Source organism: Leptonychotes weddellii, chromosome 3, assembly GCF_054177405.1.
Source record: "Leptonychotes weddellii isolate Sample4059 chromosome 3, ASM5417740v2, whole genome shotgun sequence".
NCBI lineage: Eukaryota > Metazoa > Chordata > Mammalia > Carnivora > Phocidae > Leptonychotes > Leptonychotes weddellii.
Genome location: NC_138371.1, coordinates 29,477,175 through 29,496,572, shown reverse-complemented (window position 1 = coordinate 29,496,572; position 19,398 = coordinate 29,477,175). Strand labels below are relative to the sequence as shown.

Sequence of the window (19,398 nt, the reverse complement as noted above, 5' to 3'; positions counted from 1 at the left end):
ATCCTTGTGATAAGCATTAATATTATTTTAAATACAAGAGGAGAAAATCCTCAAACTTAAGTGTCTTATTAGCTAAAGTATAATTTCAGAAGATTATTTTAATGAAGTGAAATATATTTTTATTTTTTAACCTTTTTTTATGATGTTCAGTTGGCCAACATCATTAGTTTTTGATGTAGTGTTCAGTGATTCATTAGTTGCATGTAACACCCTGTTTCGTTAATTTATAAAGAAAGGGACTCTGGTAATTTGGACAAACTGGGACATTTAATTTTAAAATTAACACTTCAGCATTAGACCTTTCTCAATTGAAAGACAACCAACATAGAGAAGCCTTTCTTTAATTATTATTAATCAAGAATCACTAAAATGTTAATTATTCTGCTAACAAAATTTATATTCTGCATTCTACAAAATCAGTGTCTTGCATATCAATTTCACGTATTCTTTTTTTTCTTTCTTTTTTCTTAATAACATCTATTCTTCATTTCTCTGGATTACTTTAAACAGATGCGTTCAGGTCAGCTTTCTCGAAAATTGTGGGGATCTAGCAAGCGACTCAGCCAGATTTCAGCTGGAGAAACTGAATATAATACTCAAGATTCCAAGTGATTACTATTTCCATCTTCTGTCATGGATAAATGAAACTTGATTTATTGCTTTGTCACTTTAACCACATCTCTCAACTATCTGAAATATATCAGGGCTTTTATCACTGAAAATCATTTAGCGATTACCAAAATTCAGTGTGCTATGTGTGTATAAAGACACAGGTTGTATTATTATCCACTTTAAAAATTTCTGGTTAACAATGAATCCAGTCTTACTAGTTCTTGATCTACATCAAGGTGGATTTGAGAAAATACAATTGAATTAGATTTGTGGTTCATTCCTAAAGATCATTAGAGCCATTGGGGGAAAAAACTCCCAAAAATGAAGAAATTGGATATAATTCCATTATTATTCTAAACACCAAAATTTAAGGTATTTCTAAGAAGAGTACAGATGATGGGACAGTTGAGAGAGATGGCTTTTAATGTATTCTTTAGTTAATCATTTTCCTATTTACTGACCACCATATTTAAAAATATATAAACTTATTTATGGAACTCCTGATTGGGGTAATATTTTAAAGGCACCTGTTGCACACTTGGATTTTCAAAACTCAGTGTAAATTCCAGGTTTTCATGATAAGTTGAATATAAGACAGTTGAAACCGGTACATTGGGTCATTCCACTACTACTTAGCTTATTACTAATGAGAACTTACTGAAATACATTATTATGCTTAAATAATAAAGGTTAAGTAGGAATAAGAGAAACTAGAGATATATTTTGCAGATGTATTTCATTAGTAGTATAATTAAGGAAAAATGCTGATTATGATTTTGACAGGTGGACCCTTTAAGTATTAGCATTTGCAACACAATTTATATCTGCCAAGTTCAAATTGTCTTGGCTTATTCTTTACTAAGCAAATACTTTGTCTTTCCCCATAATTAGAAATGTTAGCAATGATACCCAAATACATTAACATTTTTACCTACAACTTCCATGTGATTGATAAATGAAAAGATATGCATCACTTAAACTAGTCATTTAGATATAGTAATTTTTAAAAACATTTCTATTTCATGTTATGTATAACTTTTAAGATAATTTTATTATACATAGTTAAGTATTACATATGCTTAATGTTCAATATTTTAAAGTAAAAAGCTGATAGATTTATTTTGGAATTCAAAGAGATTGTTAAACCTAGTGCTTTTATAAGGTCATCTTTTGAGTTAGGTCAGAGAGCTTTTACAACTACAAGTGTCCTTAAACTGAGATTCCATGGGTTTGGGGGAATTTATGAATCCCCTGAAATTGTGTGGAAATTCCATGTGTTAACTGCATTTTTTTCAGAAGTGAGTGTGTGGCTTTCATAAAGGGGTCTGTGATCAGAAGGAAAAAAAAGACTTCTCACAGTAATAGTTGCTTATAAAATAATAATATTCCTTTTTATTCCACATAGATTTCCTTACATCTGGTTGTCTTCTCAGTGGCATCTTTAAGAAACTTTCCCTCTGTAATTCTTCTCTTCAGTTGTCCACAGTATCCAATACCATTCTCTTTATAATCCTATGAGTGAGTAAAAAAAATTTAAGAGAAGTACAGGGTTCAGTTTAGGGAAGCTTTTTGAATAGATGTGATCTGTTTGAGTCAGGACTAATAACTTATAGAAGAATTTTTCCTTCCAATTATTTAAAATCCCCTGTTTTGTTCAGTAAAAAAAAAACATACAGTTATGTTTTAGGTAAATAACACTGAAATAAACTGGTGCAGCAAGTGTAAAATGGAGCATATGTAAATGTAAAGATTTCCTTTTTAAGGACTTCAGAAATTTGTGATGAAAATGTCTCAAAACAAGTCAATAGAGATAATTATGATTTATTGAGATTTGTTGCTTCTATTTATTTAATTCTATTTCTGTTTTTTATATTACATCTTTTAGGAGGTTTCAAGTCATCAGAACCAACATGATTGACTTTTGATATTTTAAATGTTGATTTTTAAAAAAAACTTTTCTGAATCAAAATTTTGGAAATTTTTCTTTTGCTTACTTATCCAGAGATTTTGGTATAAGGATGCCTTATTTTTAAGGTTACTTAATACTGGCTTTGGAATTATTTTGGATGGATGCTTACAAATTACAAAGAAGTTTAACTTATCAGGGCAAAATTCCTAAATTTATGGTGTTTTACTTTGCTGCTCTTTAGATGGAAGAACTGAACAAGCAGTATTCATTTTATAGCACAAATAGAAGACCCTTTGTTCACAGTAAAATAAATATCCTACCTAGACTAACAGTAGATGCTCAGAACTGTGGAATTCTTCCTATATTACTTTTTCCAAAAAGTAAAAACCAAAAATGTAAGATTTTCAGGGAAATCTGAGAATACTAGCATTAGTCTAGAGGAATGGAACTTGAGTTTATCTATTAAAGTAAGCAAATATAGTAGAACCATTAGCTGAAAAATATAAGCCTCTTTTAAACAGTGTAGCCCACTGAATTAAAAATGACTAGATAAAATCACTGGAAAGATATACTTTGGGGGATTCTGGTGTATTTAGATGTTATCCGTAGAAGATGTTTCTATTTATATAATGGGATAAATGAACAACAGTATGATTAGAATGGAATAACAGGTGATTTCAGTTGATCAGTATAATAACTTAGTATAATAACTTAGCTGCTATGAAGTTTATTATGTAAAGAAATTCTCATCTGCTTTTGTTTCTTGACACTGGTGATGATGGAAATAAAAAATCTGGTGATGGGTAGAGATTTATACTAGGATAATGATTTTGCTCTTACAAAGTGAGGTCTCAAGTATTAAAACATAACAATAGCTGTGTTCATTTAGAGAATAAAGAACCAGTTTTTCACTCTCCAATCAGTATTCTGTTATAATTAGAATTGGAGGAGAGAAGAAAAAATAGATCAGGGCATGGAAATTAGAAAAGTATATGATGAAAATAAAGCTTGTCCAGTTGGCTTACATTAAGCCTGTGAAGCTCGTGTCAGCTATTAATAAGTTTCTATCTATTAGTTTCCATTAGGTCACAGTGCTTTTTTTAGGTCACATCCTTTTTGTAGGGGAGAAAATGCCGGGTATTCATGTCATTAGCAAGGAATGTCAGTGAGGCTTCCTTTTTTACTCAATGTAAGGCATATAACAATTATCCTTAAAGAACTGGTATTGAGAATCAGTTTTATGCATCTGAAGGGAGTAAGTGTATCCTCATAATTAATTAGAATTTAGATTTGAAAGTTGAATCTTAACCTAAGATTGTTTATATTTTACTCGAATAAGAGTAGGCAGAGAAAATTTTAACTTGAATACCAGATTTTTATTTAATGATGATAGACACATGGCCTTTGCCTTTAGGTATATTTTTATTGTTGTTACTAAAGAAATCACTAATGGAAATCTTTTAAATTTAAAGAGGTTAGCCCCTTTTATAAATATTTACATTTATAAAAATGAGTAGCATTGTTTTTATTACCCTTCCAATGAAAAGATGCAAGTGCATGAACTATATTAAATATAAATATTAAATAATATATATATATAACATGTACTGTCATAGGGTGTGTGTGGGAATGAGTGAAGGTTGGTCTCTTCAAATACATTAATACAATTGTCTTCCATAAATAAGTTCTTAAACCTGTCTGTGGGATAAAATTTTTGACTGATAAAAATGCATATATATTTTTTCTTTTCTAAATCGAATCTGTTGTTTTCCTCTATCACCCAGACTGCTAGCTTGTCCTAATTATTGTTCATCAGCTGATTCTGTTCTTTCCCAGTAAGTGGCCAATCTTAAATATTTTTATTACTCCCAACAAATATCCATTCTCAATATTCTTTTTAACCAAATTCCTTTATCATATATACGCAACATTTGTTTTGCTTTAAATTTAACCCCATCCAGAGCATTGTTCTGAAGAGCTTTCCTATATCAGAGTCCCGGTGGTGCTTTTTCTGATGACATTACTGCAACAACAAATACAATGTTATCACTCATCATTTCAATATTTATTAAAATGTTGGCCACAACTTCTTTAATTTGAATCTAGCATTTCTAAGCCAGTGTTTCTTAAAATTGAGATTGCAGATCAGACTTGTCCATGAAGTTCTATAAATATACAGAAGTCTAGGCACTACTCTGGACGTTCTGAATTTCTTTACTTAGTATAAAAAAAATTGTCTCAGAATTCTTATATTAAGTCTTAAAATATTTTCCACTATGGAAATTATATCCATTTTTATAAATCAGATTGCTTATTCACAGACATATATGAAAATAGGTTTAATCATTATCCTTGGAGACATTTTTCTAAAATTTGCTTGGAATGGCTTTCTTTGTTTAGCTTGCCACTGAAACAACCAAATTTCCTTTTCAGTTGCATTATTATTATAACTTTCTTCAGACCTTTCACATTTGAATATTATAACTAACATTTGCTCCCAAAAAAGTGTGTTTGCTTTTATTACTTCCTAGTGAGTCAGTGAGTATTTGCATATTTGAATTAAGTAACATTTTAAAGTATTAATAAAAAGCATGAGTCACAAAATGCTAGGTTTAAAAATAGAATTAGGTCTTTCATAGCCTTGAAGGTAGTAATCAATAGAATTTTTCTAATTAAAAAGCATTGGATATATTCCCTAAGTACTTCTGATGACTTCTCAATATGGAAATAATCTTTAATTTTTTCATATAAAAAGTCCTAGTATTACAGAAAATAAAGGATTAACATTTAAAATATTTAGGCCTGTATTGGAAATGATGTAATTTCCTATGTTAAAAATATAAAGCCATCCTACATATAGGAGTTATGTGATTTTCTTCAGTTTAAGAACCCTGTCTAAAAGTGGCTATATTATCATAAACTTTTGGGCTAGATTGTATAATTCATCAGACATACCTTAGATTATCTCACTGACATTTGTCACATGTGGGTGATTTCTAAACACATTACAAGATTTGGACTTATGAAGCTAATGGCTGTAGTGAAAAATAAAAGGACAGATATACAACTGTATTTACTTTTATCTTAATGCCTATAATCTTATAAACTGAAAATTCAAGGGAAAAGAACAAATAGAAAGTCACTAATCTAATATCTGTTTTCTGTGGTATAGATTTTTAATGTTTCCCTGGAAACTTATTTTGCAAATATTACGATAACAACAGCACAGTTCTGTCACTGAATTACCCATTCATTTTTCAAAGTTGACGGTTAGTGGAGTTTTGGGTGTGTTTGTGTGTGTTTTTCCACTTATAATATGATGGCTGTCTCATTTAAAATTTAAACCTATTTTTGAATGTACAAATGATTAGTTACTTGTAATACTACAATGTAGCACTGTAATTTAAGAATAAAAAATTTAGGTAGGGTTGAAAAATAAAATTATATTTTTTTGATTAAAATATAAACTTTTTTAAAAAGTCTTATTCCAATTGGACCTGTTAAAATTTTATTTTGGTAATAATATATTTCAAAATAATAGGTATTAAAACCAGAGGTTCTCTGGTAGCCAGGGTACTAACTAGTTAATGTTAAAATGCTATTTTTGATGTTCCTTCCTTTGGAAACATTTCATACACTATCCAAACAATGTGTTTTAAGATTTAGTGGGCTCAACCTATACAACAAATGCCCGTCTTGAATTTTGAAGGAAAAAAACTTACCTGTAATTGGCATTATTTTGCTCTTCAGAATGTTAAAATCATATTAATCAATAAACACTTTAGAAGTGGTTCTGGTAAGGAGATATTGTTAGACCTAACTGAAAAAAAATCAACCTCTTAATTTCTTATATAGGGATTAAAGAAAATAACTTTATTTCTTCCTTTGGGATTTTGATTGCTTTTAAAAGTATCATAGTTTCTACCTTCTTCTGAAATTATGATATATTACAGTAGATCTTGCTGTCAAAGATCTTTTACATTTTAGACTTTTTTTCCCCTCTTCTAGCATTTTACTGCTCTCTGTGATTCAAAAATACTATCACCAAAAATATTTGTGGATACTGTTTATTTTATAATTAGCTTTCTGTAAGAAAAATTGTTAGCAAACTGTATGGCTGGTCTGTTCTCTTCAGAAACTCCTAAGGAGTATCGTTTTCCTTCCCCCAGTTGTTTGCTTTTATATACTTGGAGCAAAAAATTTAGCAAAAAATCAGAGATTTAGCTAGACATTTTCTATCAGGTGCACTGCTAGAGAAATGAATCCATCAAGACAGAAAAATATCAAACACACATGATTTGTCTCTTATGTCAGTTTTTCTGGGACCCAGATTAAATAGGAACATTTCAGTGTTATCATAGAGGGTGACAATGACTTGAATGCATGTGAACACACATAGAGGAGGATAGCTGAAAATTCAGAATTACTTGTTTAAAAAAAATACTTGCAAATTGTGCTGCTACTTAAATATTTAAGGAATTCAAAAGTAGTTATCATAAAACGTTCCTGCTCATTTATTCTGATGGAATTGACATGAAAAAGAGAATATTAAGTCTTATTTATATCTAATTATTGACTGTGCAAACTGTGACTCAATGAATATTTGTATGCCAAAAAATGGTCTTAAAGTTGAGAAAATTTTAGATTTAATAAAGATGTGTAAATAATTTTGATTAGTCTTCTCATTATAATGAAGTTACTGTTAATTTGGTGCAATACATTCTTTCCTTCCTCATCTTTTTAAGATTAAATATATAAGATGTATGTTTTGTTTTATTACATTGGGTGTCTTAAAATTTTTCACTGTGTGTATATGAGCTAATATTTGATTTGTTTCTGTATAGCATGATCGAAGATAATTGAGAATTTTGCACTTTTTTTAGTCCTTTGGAAATTTGTATTCTAACAGTTTTGAAGAATGTACGTTTATTTTGTACATAATACATTAGCTTTGTATATGAAAATGGGTTTAAATCAAATAAAAAAATGATGTTACTTTCTTCAGTTGATTTGTAATTCTCACTTCATAGTCTGATTAGAATTTAGCCTTGGCTAAGTTATTTGAGCAAGCAAGAGATTAAATACAGTTTTTGTTAAGCAGCAAATTGATCACTGTTTTCGTATGAGAATTTCTTCTTCAGCCCTGTGTGTACAAGATAAATGTTAGGTTAATTGACCAGTTTTTGTCATATTATATAACAACAGATAGTAAGCCTTTGGTTTTAAAGCCACCTCAGAAACATGTTACATTTCTCCCCTCGAAATGATCGTAAGCCAGAGATACCCATTTGTAATTCATTGAATAATACATTAAGCTAGGCTTTTTTTTTTTAAACTTTTCTTTCCTTTCACATAATTAAAATCTTTTATTCATCAACTTTTGACAGTCTAAATGTTGACCTAATCCTTCTGTGTTTGTTAAGGTTAATAAATCCTAATCCATAATAAAACAGAATCCAGGCTCTGTTCCAGGTTCTTTCTAAGTACTTTTGTCTAGATCCAGAGTAACAACACTGCAGAAATGAACATTAACCTTTTTCTAGCCTGATACCGTGTATATATGATGCTACACTTTTATTGAAGACAGTGCTAGAATTGGAAATTTCCTCATTAATTTCATCTGGTGAGATTTCACAATCACAGGACAAAGCCAGGTCAGTAAAAGGCTTAATTAAGACTGCCTTGCTAAAAAAAAAAAAAAAAAGACTGCCTTGCTTTTGTGAAACCCATCCATAACACCATACCAAGCAGTATATTAATTTCTAGTGGTTTTTTTTCTTAAGACAACCTTCATTCTTGGGGCGCTTGGGTGGCTCAGTTGGTTAAGCAGCTGCCTTTGGCTCAGGTCATGATCCCAGGGTCCTGGCATCGAGCCCCCCATCCAGCTCCCTGCTCGGTGGGGAACCTGCTTCTCCCTCTCCCTCTGCCTGCCGCTTGCCCTGCTTGTGCTCTCTGTCAAATAAATAAAATCTTAAAAAAAAAAATCAGAACAAGGAAATGAGGGATCATTGCCCTGTGAGTGTAAATTGTAAGACTGGCATATTGTTAATCAGAGCAGACATAGACAGTCATCTGAAGAATGATGAGATGTAGCAGGATGGTTGTTAGGTAAGTTGTGATTCATAAGATCATAAACCAAAAATTTTTTTAAAAAGGAAATATACCAGAGGCGCCTGGGTGGCTCAGTTGGATAAGCGACTGCCTTCGGCTCAGGTCATGATCTTGGAGTCCTGGGATCGAGTCCCACATCGGGCTCCCTGCTCAGCAGGGAGTCTGCTTCTCCCTCTGACCCTTTTCCCTCTTGTGCTCTCTGTCTCTCATTCTCTCTCTCAAATAAATAAATAAAATCTTTAAAAAAAAAAGAAAAAGGAAATATACCATTGTAAAACACAATTTTAATTTCACTTTAATGAAAGGCCAATTGACATATTGGTTATAAGGATCCAGATTATTTCTACATATGTTTAAATGTTGGGTAACAAGTATGGGGTTCTTCATAAAAATGTACTAAAAGGTTAATAATAAATTATAAATTATTAAACAAGGGACTATGTGATACATATTATGCTATGGAAACAATTTAAAATACAGAGACAAATCCTATTCAAGGAGCTCAGTGCTTAGATTATCTTTCACAAGAAATCTCTATACTTGGCAAGGAATAATCTTAATAAGAGGGGCAAAGTAAGTTTCTTTGAAGTGAATAGCTGATACCTTGAATCTAATTACTTTTACTATGAAATAGTATTTAACTGATGGATATTATTGATCACAACATTAGATAACTTGCCTCTTCTCCCTTTATGTCATTTTATTTAAAAGGCGATTATACCACATTCCTGTTGCTGCTGTAACAAATTAGAACAAATTTAGTGGTTTAAAATGACATAAATTCCCCCTTACAATTCTGGAGGTCAGAAATTCGAAATCAATTTCACTGAGCTAAGGTCTAAATGTCAGCAGGGCTGATTTCTGGAGGCTCTGTGGGGAAAATCTGTTTCTTTGGCTTTTTCAGCTTCTCATGGTCATCTGTGTCCCTTGGTTTATGGTCACTTTCTCCATCTTGAAAGTGTATCACCTTAACCTCTGCTTCCATTCATCTCATTGCCACCTTCTCTGCTTCTGACTCCTCCTGCATCCCTCCTATTAGGCCTATTGTGATTATATTGAGCTCACATGGATAATCCAAATTGATCTTCCCCATTTCAAGATTCTTAGCATAATTGCCTCTACAAAGTTGACTTTATTTTACCATGTAAGATAACATTCACAAATTCCAGAGATTAGGGTGTGGACATATTTGGGTACCATTATTCAGTCTGACACTGTAATGAACACAAAAAGCCAATAGTACATACCAGTTTGCATTCTTTCCTCTTTTGTTACCTGAGTCAAATTATTTCCTTACAAAATGATATAACTAGTTTAACTTTGCAGTTAGTGTTCTTATGCAGTAAAATGGAGATTTGAAATGGGAATGTGTATCATTTATGAAACATTTTGTTTTTAGCTAGTAAGCCAGCAAGTTAACCAGCGTGAAAAGGTGTTTGTTAAAGAAAATGAGGGTTTTTTTTAAAGATTTTATTTATTTATTTATTTGGCAGAGAGAGCACAAGCAAAGGAAGCGACAGGCAGAGGGAGAGGGAGAACCAGGCTCCTGATGCAGGGATTGATTCCAGGACCCTGGGATCATGACCTGAGCCAAAGGCTGACACTTAACTGACTGAGCCACCCAGGCAACCCAGAAAATCTGAGTTCTATCAGGATCCAAAAGGCAGAATTTAATTTTGAGTATTTTAAAAGATATGAGCTATTTGGGATGCCTGGGTGGCTCAGTCAGTTAAGCATCCAACTCCTGGTTTGGTTCAGGGTCATGATCTCATGGGTCATGAGATCAAGCCCCACATTAGGCTCCACACTCAGCAGGGAGTCTGCTTGAGGATACTCTCCCTCTGCTCCTTCCCCCACTCTCGCTCCCTCTCTCTCACTCAAATCTTTAAAAAATATAAATGATATGAACTATTTTACTTCTAGGTTTTTGGAATCTGAAGTAAGTAAAATAGTGATCAACTACAAGAAGCTCTTACCATTTAACATTTGCCATAGTTGGTTCTGTTTGCACAGATCTTTGAAAAGACTACACACTTTAGGGATGATAGACTGAATATAAGTAACTGTATTTAGTTTTGCTCCATATTAAAATTCTCTCAGAACAATAGTAAACGCATAAGCCAACAAGGGCGAAAAGAAAATAGAGAAGATAAGCAATAAATTTTGGCAAGTGGAGCCACTTGGCCAGCTCAGTTGGTGGAGCATGCAACTCTTGATTTCAGGGTTGTAAATTCAAGGCCCATGTTGGGTGTAGATTGCTTAAAAATAAACTTTAAAAATTTTTGGAAAGTAGAAAATTAACGGATGAATAATAAAGCAGACCCAAATGGATGAATCTGGATTACAGAGTGCCTAAGATAATGATAGGTATCCAAAATCCAAATCTCTCCACATGCTCTCCAAGAAACCATACAGTTAAACAAGAACAAATAAAACCTCAAAAAGCCCATGACTTAAAGATACTAGAAGGCAGCACTACAAACTTCAAGTTCCTTAAAAATAGAAATTTAAAAAAAAATTTCAGCAGAGTCATCTCTTAAGTCTCTACAGTAATCCTTTGTGGAGAACAAAGAGTCCAGAAAAATTGAGAGAGAGTAGGTAATTAGAGGACCTAGGATTGGGCTAAAAACAAGACTCCTGGAAAAGGCGCCTGGGTGGTTCAGTCGGTTAAGGGTCTGCCTTCGGCTCAGGTCCCAGGGTCCTGGGATCGAGTCCCACGTCGGGCTCCCTGCTCGGCAGGGAGTCTGCTTCTCCCTCTGCCTCTGCCTGCCGCTCTGCCTTCTTTTGCTCTCTATCTCTCTGTCAAATAAATAAATAAAATCTTTAAAAAAAAAAAAAAAGACTCTCGGAAAGAGAAAGCTCATCCAAAGTGCAAAAATACTGAAAAAGAATTTCAGTGGATCAGAATACTGTATACAAAAAACTGGACTTTCTGTAAAAGTTGATGTAGCAATCTCAGAAGTTACTGCTTCTTGAGTATGAAAATGTGGTCACTCTGGAGATTGAATGGTGAAGGAAAAAAACAGGGAAATTTAGGATTTAGGATCCTGCATGCAATAGAGAAATAAAAATATTGAAAGACGTTATCCTACCCCCAACTCTCAGCCAACAAATAGAATAAAATTTTTTAATTTTGAAACAAAATTTTTTAAATTTGTTCATTAGCTATCATGAACAAAGACACAAAATTCCTTAAGAGAATATTAGAAGATCAATTCTAGCAATGTGCAAAAAAGATAACATCCTCCCCAAGTGTGGTTCATCTCATGAATTTAAGATTGCACTAAGATTTAAAGTCGCCTGTTCAAAAATTCTCAGCAGACTAAATACAGGAAGGAACTTCTTAATGAAGTATTTATGAAAAAATATATAACAATATTTAATGGTAAAAGATGGAATTATTTCTCCCTAAAATCAGGAACATGGCAAGAATACCCATTCTCACTACTTGTGTTAAACATTTTACTGGAGGTGCTAGCTACTGCAACAAGGTAGGAAAAAAGAAACAAAAAACAGTATATATTTTGGGAAGGAAACAGTAAAAGTATCCTCTTTTACAGTTAACATAATGTATATGTATAAAAATCCTAAGATTTCTACACAAACTACTAGAATGATTGAGCCTAGCAAAGTCATAGGATACAAGGATGATATTAAAAAATGGGTTGTATTCCTATATAGTAATGAAGAATTAAAATTCAAAAAAGACAATTTACAATAGCATGGAACGTATGACATACTTAGGGGTCAACGCAATAAAATATTTGTAGGACATGTACACTGAAACTATAAAATATGGCTGGAAAATTTGAAGAAAATTTAAATCAATGTAGATTTGAAGAAACTGAAAAACCTATTGTAAATTTTATAGGGAAATGCAAAGGACCCAGAATAGCCAAAACAATTTGAAAAAGGACAAAGTTGGAAGACTTATACTCTCTGATTTCAAGATTCACTATAGCACTATGGTAATCTAGACATTGTAGTATTAGCATAAATATAGACACGAAGAGGGGCACCTGGGTGGCTCAGTTGGTTGAGTGGCCAACTCTTGATTTTGGCTCAGGTCATGATCTCAGGGTCCTGAGATCGAGCTCTGTGTCGGGCTCCACACTCAGTGGGGAGTCTGCTTGAGGATCCTCTCTCTCCCTCTACCCCTCCCCCCACTCTCTCTCTAAAATAAATCTCTCTCTCTTTTTTTAAGATTTTATTTATTTGACACAGAGTACAAGCAGGGGGAGTGGCAGAGGGAGAAGCAGGCTCCCCAGTCATCAAGGAGCCCGATGTGGGACTCGATCCCAAGACCCTGGGATCATGACCTGAGCTGAAGGCAGCCGCTTAACTGACTCAGCCACCCAGGCACCCATAAATAAATCTTAAAAAAAAACATGTAGATGAACGGAATAATATAGAAGCCCTTTAGATATATCCATACATAATATGATGAATTAGTTGTCTACAAATGTGTCAAAATAATTCAGTGGGGGGCGCCTGGGTGGCTCAGTCATTAAGCATCTGCCTTGGGCTCAGGTCATGATCCCAGAGTCCTGGGATCGAGCCCCACATCGGGCTCCCTGCTCGGCGGGAAGCCTGCTTCTCCCTCTGCCACTCCCCCTGCTTGTGTTCCCTCTCTCGTTGTGTCTCTCTCTTCAAATAAATAAATAAAATCTTTAAAAAATAATAATTCAGTGGGGAAAAGAAGTCTTTTCAACAGATGGTGCTGGAACTAGTTATCCATATAGAATAAAAAATCTCTCACCTTTACCTTACAAATTAACTTGAAGTGAATGATAGACCTAAATGTCAAACCTACAACTGTAAACTAGATGAAATCATAAGAATACATTTCACAATCTTATGTTACAGCTGAAGAATCTGAGTTTAGGAAAGTTGAATCTTTTGTAATGAGCTGCAAGAAAACCTGTCTGACCTTTGCCCTGGAAGGAGACTTATACTGATAAGTAAGCAAACCTGCCTTCTCTTCCAAAGGAAGACTATCTTTACCTTCTAATGTTGTTGCTGTACAAACATCATTGAAAAGATATGTCCAGAACAAAATGGCAGTTAATACCTTTCTTGTAAAGACTCAGTGTGCCGATACTACCCATCATCGATTTTAGGTCTTGTTAGACCATCAGGTCTTAAGGACCACAGGGCAGAGGCAAGTGGCATGAGCAAGCAGCCTTGATCCCCAAAGTATCCACTATTGTAGTACCAGTGCCCCTTCCTCAGCTGACATTTTATTTTATAGGTGATCCTGTATGACGAGATGGAGGAGGAATAAAAAGCCTAAGCCTGATTTACAGATGAGATGGCTCAGTATATGGGTAAAGCCAAAAATGGGTAGCAGGTGAATTGAAACCTTACTTATGGGTGGTCTTGAAAGACAATGGCAAGGGAAAACCATCTCAATGAACAGATCTTCAGTGGTGCACCTTGTCATTCACTTTGTGTAGAAAGAGAAGAGGCCTTAGGATTGAATAGATATGGAATCATGGGCAGCGATGAAAGGCCTGGTCAGCCGGTTAGAGGCATGAATGGGGAAAAATTTTAAGATTGAGGACAAAAATGTCTGCGTTAGAGGTATGTAGATGGACACATGGGAGTGGGAAAGAAGTGTTAAATCTTTGAGTCACATATTAACACTAAGAGCACACCCGCCATGGAAGAGGCATTGAACAATCAAGTGGACAAAACAACCATTCCAGTTAAAGTCAGGTAGCCCATGCATTGGCCACTCCAGTGTTGGCACAATGGGTACATGAAAGAAGTAGCCACAATGATAGAAATGGAGGCTATACATGGGTTCAACAGCATGAACTCTCCATTTACCAAGGCTGGTCTAGCTATTGCCACCACTGAATGTCCCAACTTATCAGCAACAAAGAGCAATGCTTAGCACTCAATAACATTCCTCAAAGAGCTCAATGGGCCACTTGCTGGCAAGTTGTTATTTTAGGTCCTTTCAATTCTGGAAGAGCTACAGATGCATTCTCATAGGGACAGACATGTATTTTATATATTTTTACCTTTTCTGTCTACAGGACTTCAGCCAGCACCATTGTTTTAAGGGCCATGGAGTATGTGATTCCCTGGCATTCCCTCTCTCACTGTGTCTCTGTCAAATAAATAAATAAAATCTTTAAAAAAAGAAAAAAAAGACTAACCACCACCAAGCAAGCCCCAGGACTTGGTAGCTGAGTAAAAGGAATCTAGCAGGGATAGAAGAGAAAGATTATGAGTATCAGTGGTGGCCCTGAGACAAACTGCAGAGGCTAACTTTTCCCTACTAAGTTTTCCCTCAGGAACAGAGCAAGGTGGGTGCTTTAAAAAAGGCCCAGCAATATCTAACCCTCATGGGTAATTCTCATTCCAGAATTCCTCACTAGTTTGGCCAGGGAGTTGCTGGGCCTGCATCATAGTTCCATTTCCTTCTTGCATCTTAAACTCCATCTCAGAATCTGCTGATGCCATATGCAACAACCCTATACCACGGGAACTCTAGAAACTTTATCAGTATGACAGACTCCTAAATAATTTTTGTGAGATTTATCTCCCACCTTCTGGCATGCATTATTTTACTTAGGCATCCAGGAAACTTCTACTTCATGCTCCCTAGGTCCCAATAGTATAATGCCATCAAAATAATGAACAAGATGTTGTATGGAATTTCATAATAAAAAGTAAGAAACTTTATTTTACTATGTCACAGAGGAGGATTGACATAGCCCTAGGATAAAATACTAAAGGTATAATGCTATCTCTACTAGGTAAAGGCAAACTGTATCTGATTGCCCTTATTCATTAGAAATGAGAAAAAATTTTGCACCCACCCAACAGATAAGTTAATGGGGATAATAATTACCACGTGGATGAAAGTCCAAGCAGGAAAGAGATGACATACTGAAATTGAGTAATTTATTTTTTTTTAAAGGTTTATTTATTTTAGAGAGAGAGAGAGCAAGCGAGTGCACGGGGCAGAGGGAGAGGGGGAGCAGACTCCCCACTGAGTGCGGACTGCATCTCACAACCCTGAGATCATGACTGAGCTGAAAACAAGAGTCCCACACTTAACCAACTGTGCCATTCAGGCGCCCCCTGAAACTGAGTAATTTAAAGATTTATGAAGATGTGGGAAGGGTTTAAGGTATCAGTAGCAACAGAGGTGAGCTGTTACCAATCCTGGACCTGAAGTGATAAGAGGAAGAACTCCAATTCCTAGAAAGGGTATCTACATGGAGAAGGCCTATGACAGGAGCTGTGGCCAACAGTGAGTCCACAACATGAAAGCCAGGAGAATGAATATCTTGAGTTTACTTTCCTGTCATCCTCTTATCTTATGCTACTATTTCTGATTGGCCAAACTAAACCAGAAGTCAGAGGGCTAGGGAACCCACTGAATATCCTTTTATATAGACAGTACTACCTGTAGACCAGAGCAAGGCAAGACCCACCTTGGGTCCCATGCTTGAAAAATATACACATATCATGAATCCATTAAAAAAAAAAATATTGGGGCGCCTGGGTGGCTCAGTCGTTAAGCGTCTGCCTTCAGCTCAGGTCATGATCCCGGGGTCCTGGGATGCAGCCCTGTGTCTCGGGCTCCCTGCTCCGTGGGAAGCCTGCTTCTCCCTCTCCCACTCCCTCTGCTTGTGTTCCCTCTCTCGCTGTGTCTCTCTGTCAAATAAATAAATATAATCTTTTAAAAAATATTAAAGAACACATGGATAAATCAGGATTTGTGCTATCAGGATTTAGTGGTCAGGATTTAGTGGTATTTGTACAGTGAAACTAAACTTTCAACATCCACTCTCATAGTGAATACTGCTCAGGCTTTTGGGAAATACTTCACATCTCATGTCTCTTATCTTTGAAATAAAATGTGGGTGCATCTAAATGCTATAAAGTTTGTAGGTTGTGCTCCTACTAAAGTTGGAGAAGAATATATGAGTGGAAAGAGGATTTGAGCAAGCAGATAAAATAGATAAATTAATTTGTCAAGTCTTTGTTCTCGGTAGCATAAACACAATAGATTCTTGCATAATGAAGTATCATTTCCCAGCAGTGTTGAGCAATCATTTTCCTCTTCTCTTCGGGTTCCAATTAATGAACTAGAAGCACTCAAGAATTATTGTGGTGACCACAATGATTACAACAGGCAGCTTAGGAACAATTTTCTATATTAAACTATTCTTACATTTTAAATAGTATAGATGCAGATCTAGACATAATATAAGCAAAATGTGGTACCAGTTCTTTATATTACTGCACAGATACAGTTATTGCTTTGAGAAATGGTGAAAAATCACAATGTAAGTGATACAACTGTTATGAAGAATTTAAACTATTTTATAATATTTCCTGCAATAAAAATATTACCATTTGCAATAATTCCATTACAGTCTAATACAATAGGTAAAATTCATGGTTCATTTCTGAATCTAAATATTACTTTTAAAATTTTATTGATAGGGACACCTGGGTGGCTCAGTCGATTAAGCATCTGCCTTCAGCTCAGGTCATGATCTCCAGGTCCTGGGATCGAGCCCAATGTCAGGCTCCCAGCTCAGTGGGGGGTCTGCTTCTCCCTCTCCCTCTGACTCTCCCCGCTTGTGCTCCCTCACACTCTCTCTCTCAACATGAATAAAATATTTTGAAAAATAAAATAAAATTTTATTGATAATTCCAGTTGCTATTGACTCAACAGAGCAAAATTTCTCCAATTTAAAAGAATTAGGGGCACCTGGGTGGCTCAGTCGTTAAGCATCTGCCTTCAGCTCAGGTCATGATCCCAGGCTCCTGGGATCGAGTCCCGCATCGGGCTCCCTGCTCTGCGGGGAAGCCTGCTTCTCCCTCTTCCTCTGCCATTCCCCCCATTTATGCTCTCTGGCTCGCTCTCTGTCAAATAAATAAAATTTTAAAAATAAACAAATAAATAAATGAATTTAAAAACTATCCTTTATATGAATTATGCCTCAATAAACCTGAAAAGATTATTTTAAAAAAATCTATCCAAGAAATACTATGACCCAAGGCAGGCTAATTTGGCATTAGTGCCAATAGAACATAAAAGATGTGAAATCTTGATTATAAAAATGGGGATATTGCTGAAATGAAGGGAATAAAATTAATTTTATAGAATAAATAATTTATGAATTATGTGTCTATATGTGTCTATATTTTGGTTTTTCCCCAAACAAAATGAGTGTTTATAGAACATTCAGACATATGCAATAGTTATGTTAAGCTGTTTTTGTTAGTTTATTGACTTTCAATCATAAAAACCATAGCTTTACATATGTTTTAATTTTGTCATTATGAAGGTATATTTTTAGGGCAGAAAGATAGAATATCATTTATGTAACAGTTTGTTAACTTCCTTTGTGAGTTGTAAGTATTTTGACATGTCAACAAAATCCATACCAACATCCCCATCTCCCTAAACCTGTAGACTTCTTTCCTCTACAGCAGGAGCCCATAAGCCTTTTCCTATAAAGGACCAGATAATAAATATTTTTAGGCTTTGAGAGCCATATGGTCCGGTCACAATGACTCAGTTCTGCCATTGTAGCATGAAAGCAGCCATAGACAATACATAAATAAATGAGCATAGTGTCTTCCCATAAAACTTGATTTAGAAAGATAGATGGGGCCCCACAATCCTTAGTTTGTTGACCCCTGTAAAACAGTATGCCAGGATATATCTGGCATCTCAACTAGAATGTCTTGGCCAGTACTGAATCCAGGCTTCAGTTAACCAAATAAGCACATTCAGATCCAATATCAGGTGCTCAAGCTAACACTCAAATCTCAAATCCTGAATGAATGAAACTATATAAATATACTTGGCCCTTACTAGCCTTTATTTATTTATTTTTTTAAGTTTTTACTTAAAAAAAACTTAAGATTACTTAAGTAATCTCTACACCCAATGTGGGGCTCGAACTCATGACCCTGAGATCAGGAGTTGCATGCTCTTCTGAGTCAGTCAAATGCCCCTGTTTTATTCTTTTTAAACAGATATACCTAGAATCCACCCCAATACATGCTTCCTCGGTTCTCTCTGACACAAGATCTTACCCTTTGTTTGATGCATAAGCCAGTGTTCTGCCCCAGGTTCAGACAAAAGGGGGTGCACTGTGTGTAGAGAATTTTATTTTATTATTTTTTTAAAACATGGAATACTTCACGAATTTGAGTGTCATCCTTGCTCAGTGGCCATGTTAATTTTCTCTGTATCGCTCCAATTTTAGTATACATGCTCCCGAAGCAAGCAAGCAAGTGTAGAGAATTTTAAAGCAATAATAAACCAACTAAATGTCTTCTGCTTTTTTTTTTTTCTAAGATTTTGTTTATTTATTCATGAGAGACAGAGAGAGAGAGAGAGAGAGGCAGAGGGAGAAGCAGGCTCCCAAAGAGCAGGGAGCCCCATGCGGGACTCGATCCCAGGACCCTGGGATCATGACCCGAGCCGAAGGCAGACGCTTAACCATCTGAGCCACCCAGGTGCCCTGTCTTCTGCTTTTTATTATCACAATGTGCTGGCAATTGTAAAAATGTCGGTCATAAAGTCCTCCATTCTGCTGGGGGTGCTCCATCAGCAGCCTCTTTTTCTTGAAATGCCACTGTTAGGTTATTTCCTCTAGGAACTGAACAGGCATTTCTCTTCATGGGTCATGAGGAGTTTAATTTTCTTTATGGGCCTGGAGATAACGAGGGGAAATGGGAGTTCTTCTTCAGGATAATAGGCAGTCCCTTGTGATGTA

General features: G+C 35.0%; 1 protein-coding gene and 1 non-coding gene across 3 annotated transcripts in view; one reads left to right on the top strand and one right to left on the bottom strand.

Moving 5' to 3' along the window:
* The window catches only part of NBEAL1 (neurobeachin like 1), a 184,827-nt gene extending 177,306 nt beyond the window's left edge, over positions 1–7,521 (top strand). For both annotated transcript variants that reach the window (XM_081815332.1, XM_081815331.1), the window contains one exon: positions 511–7,521. In XM_081815332.1, the coding sequence (XP_081671458.1) occupies positions 511–612 (102 nt within the window). In that variant the 3' untranslated portion in view covers positions 613–7,521. The remainder of the gene's footprint in view (positions 1–510) is intronic.
* Positions 7,522–18,802: 11,281 nt separating this feature from the next.
* On the bottom strand, positions 18,803–18,909 carry LOC115941373 (U6 spliceosomal RNA). The gene has a single exon (XR_004076127.1). It is a non-coding gene; the product is annotated as a U6 spliceosomal RNA (small nuclear RNA).
* Between the last annotated feature and the right edge of the window lie 489 nt (positions 18,910–19,398).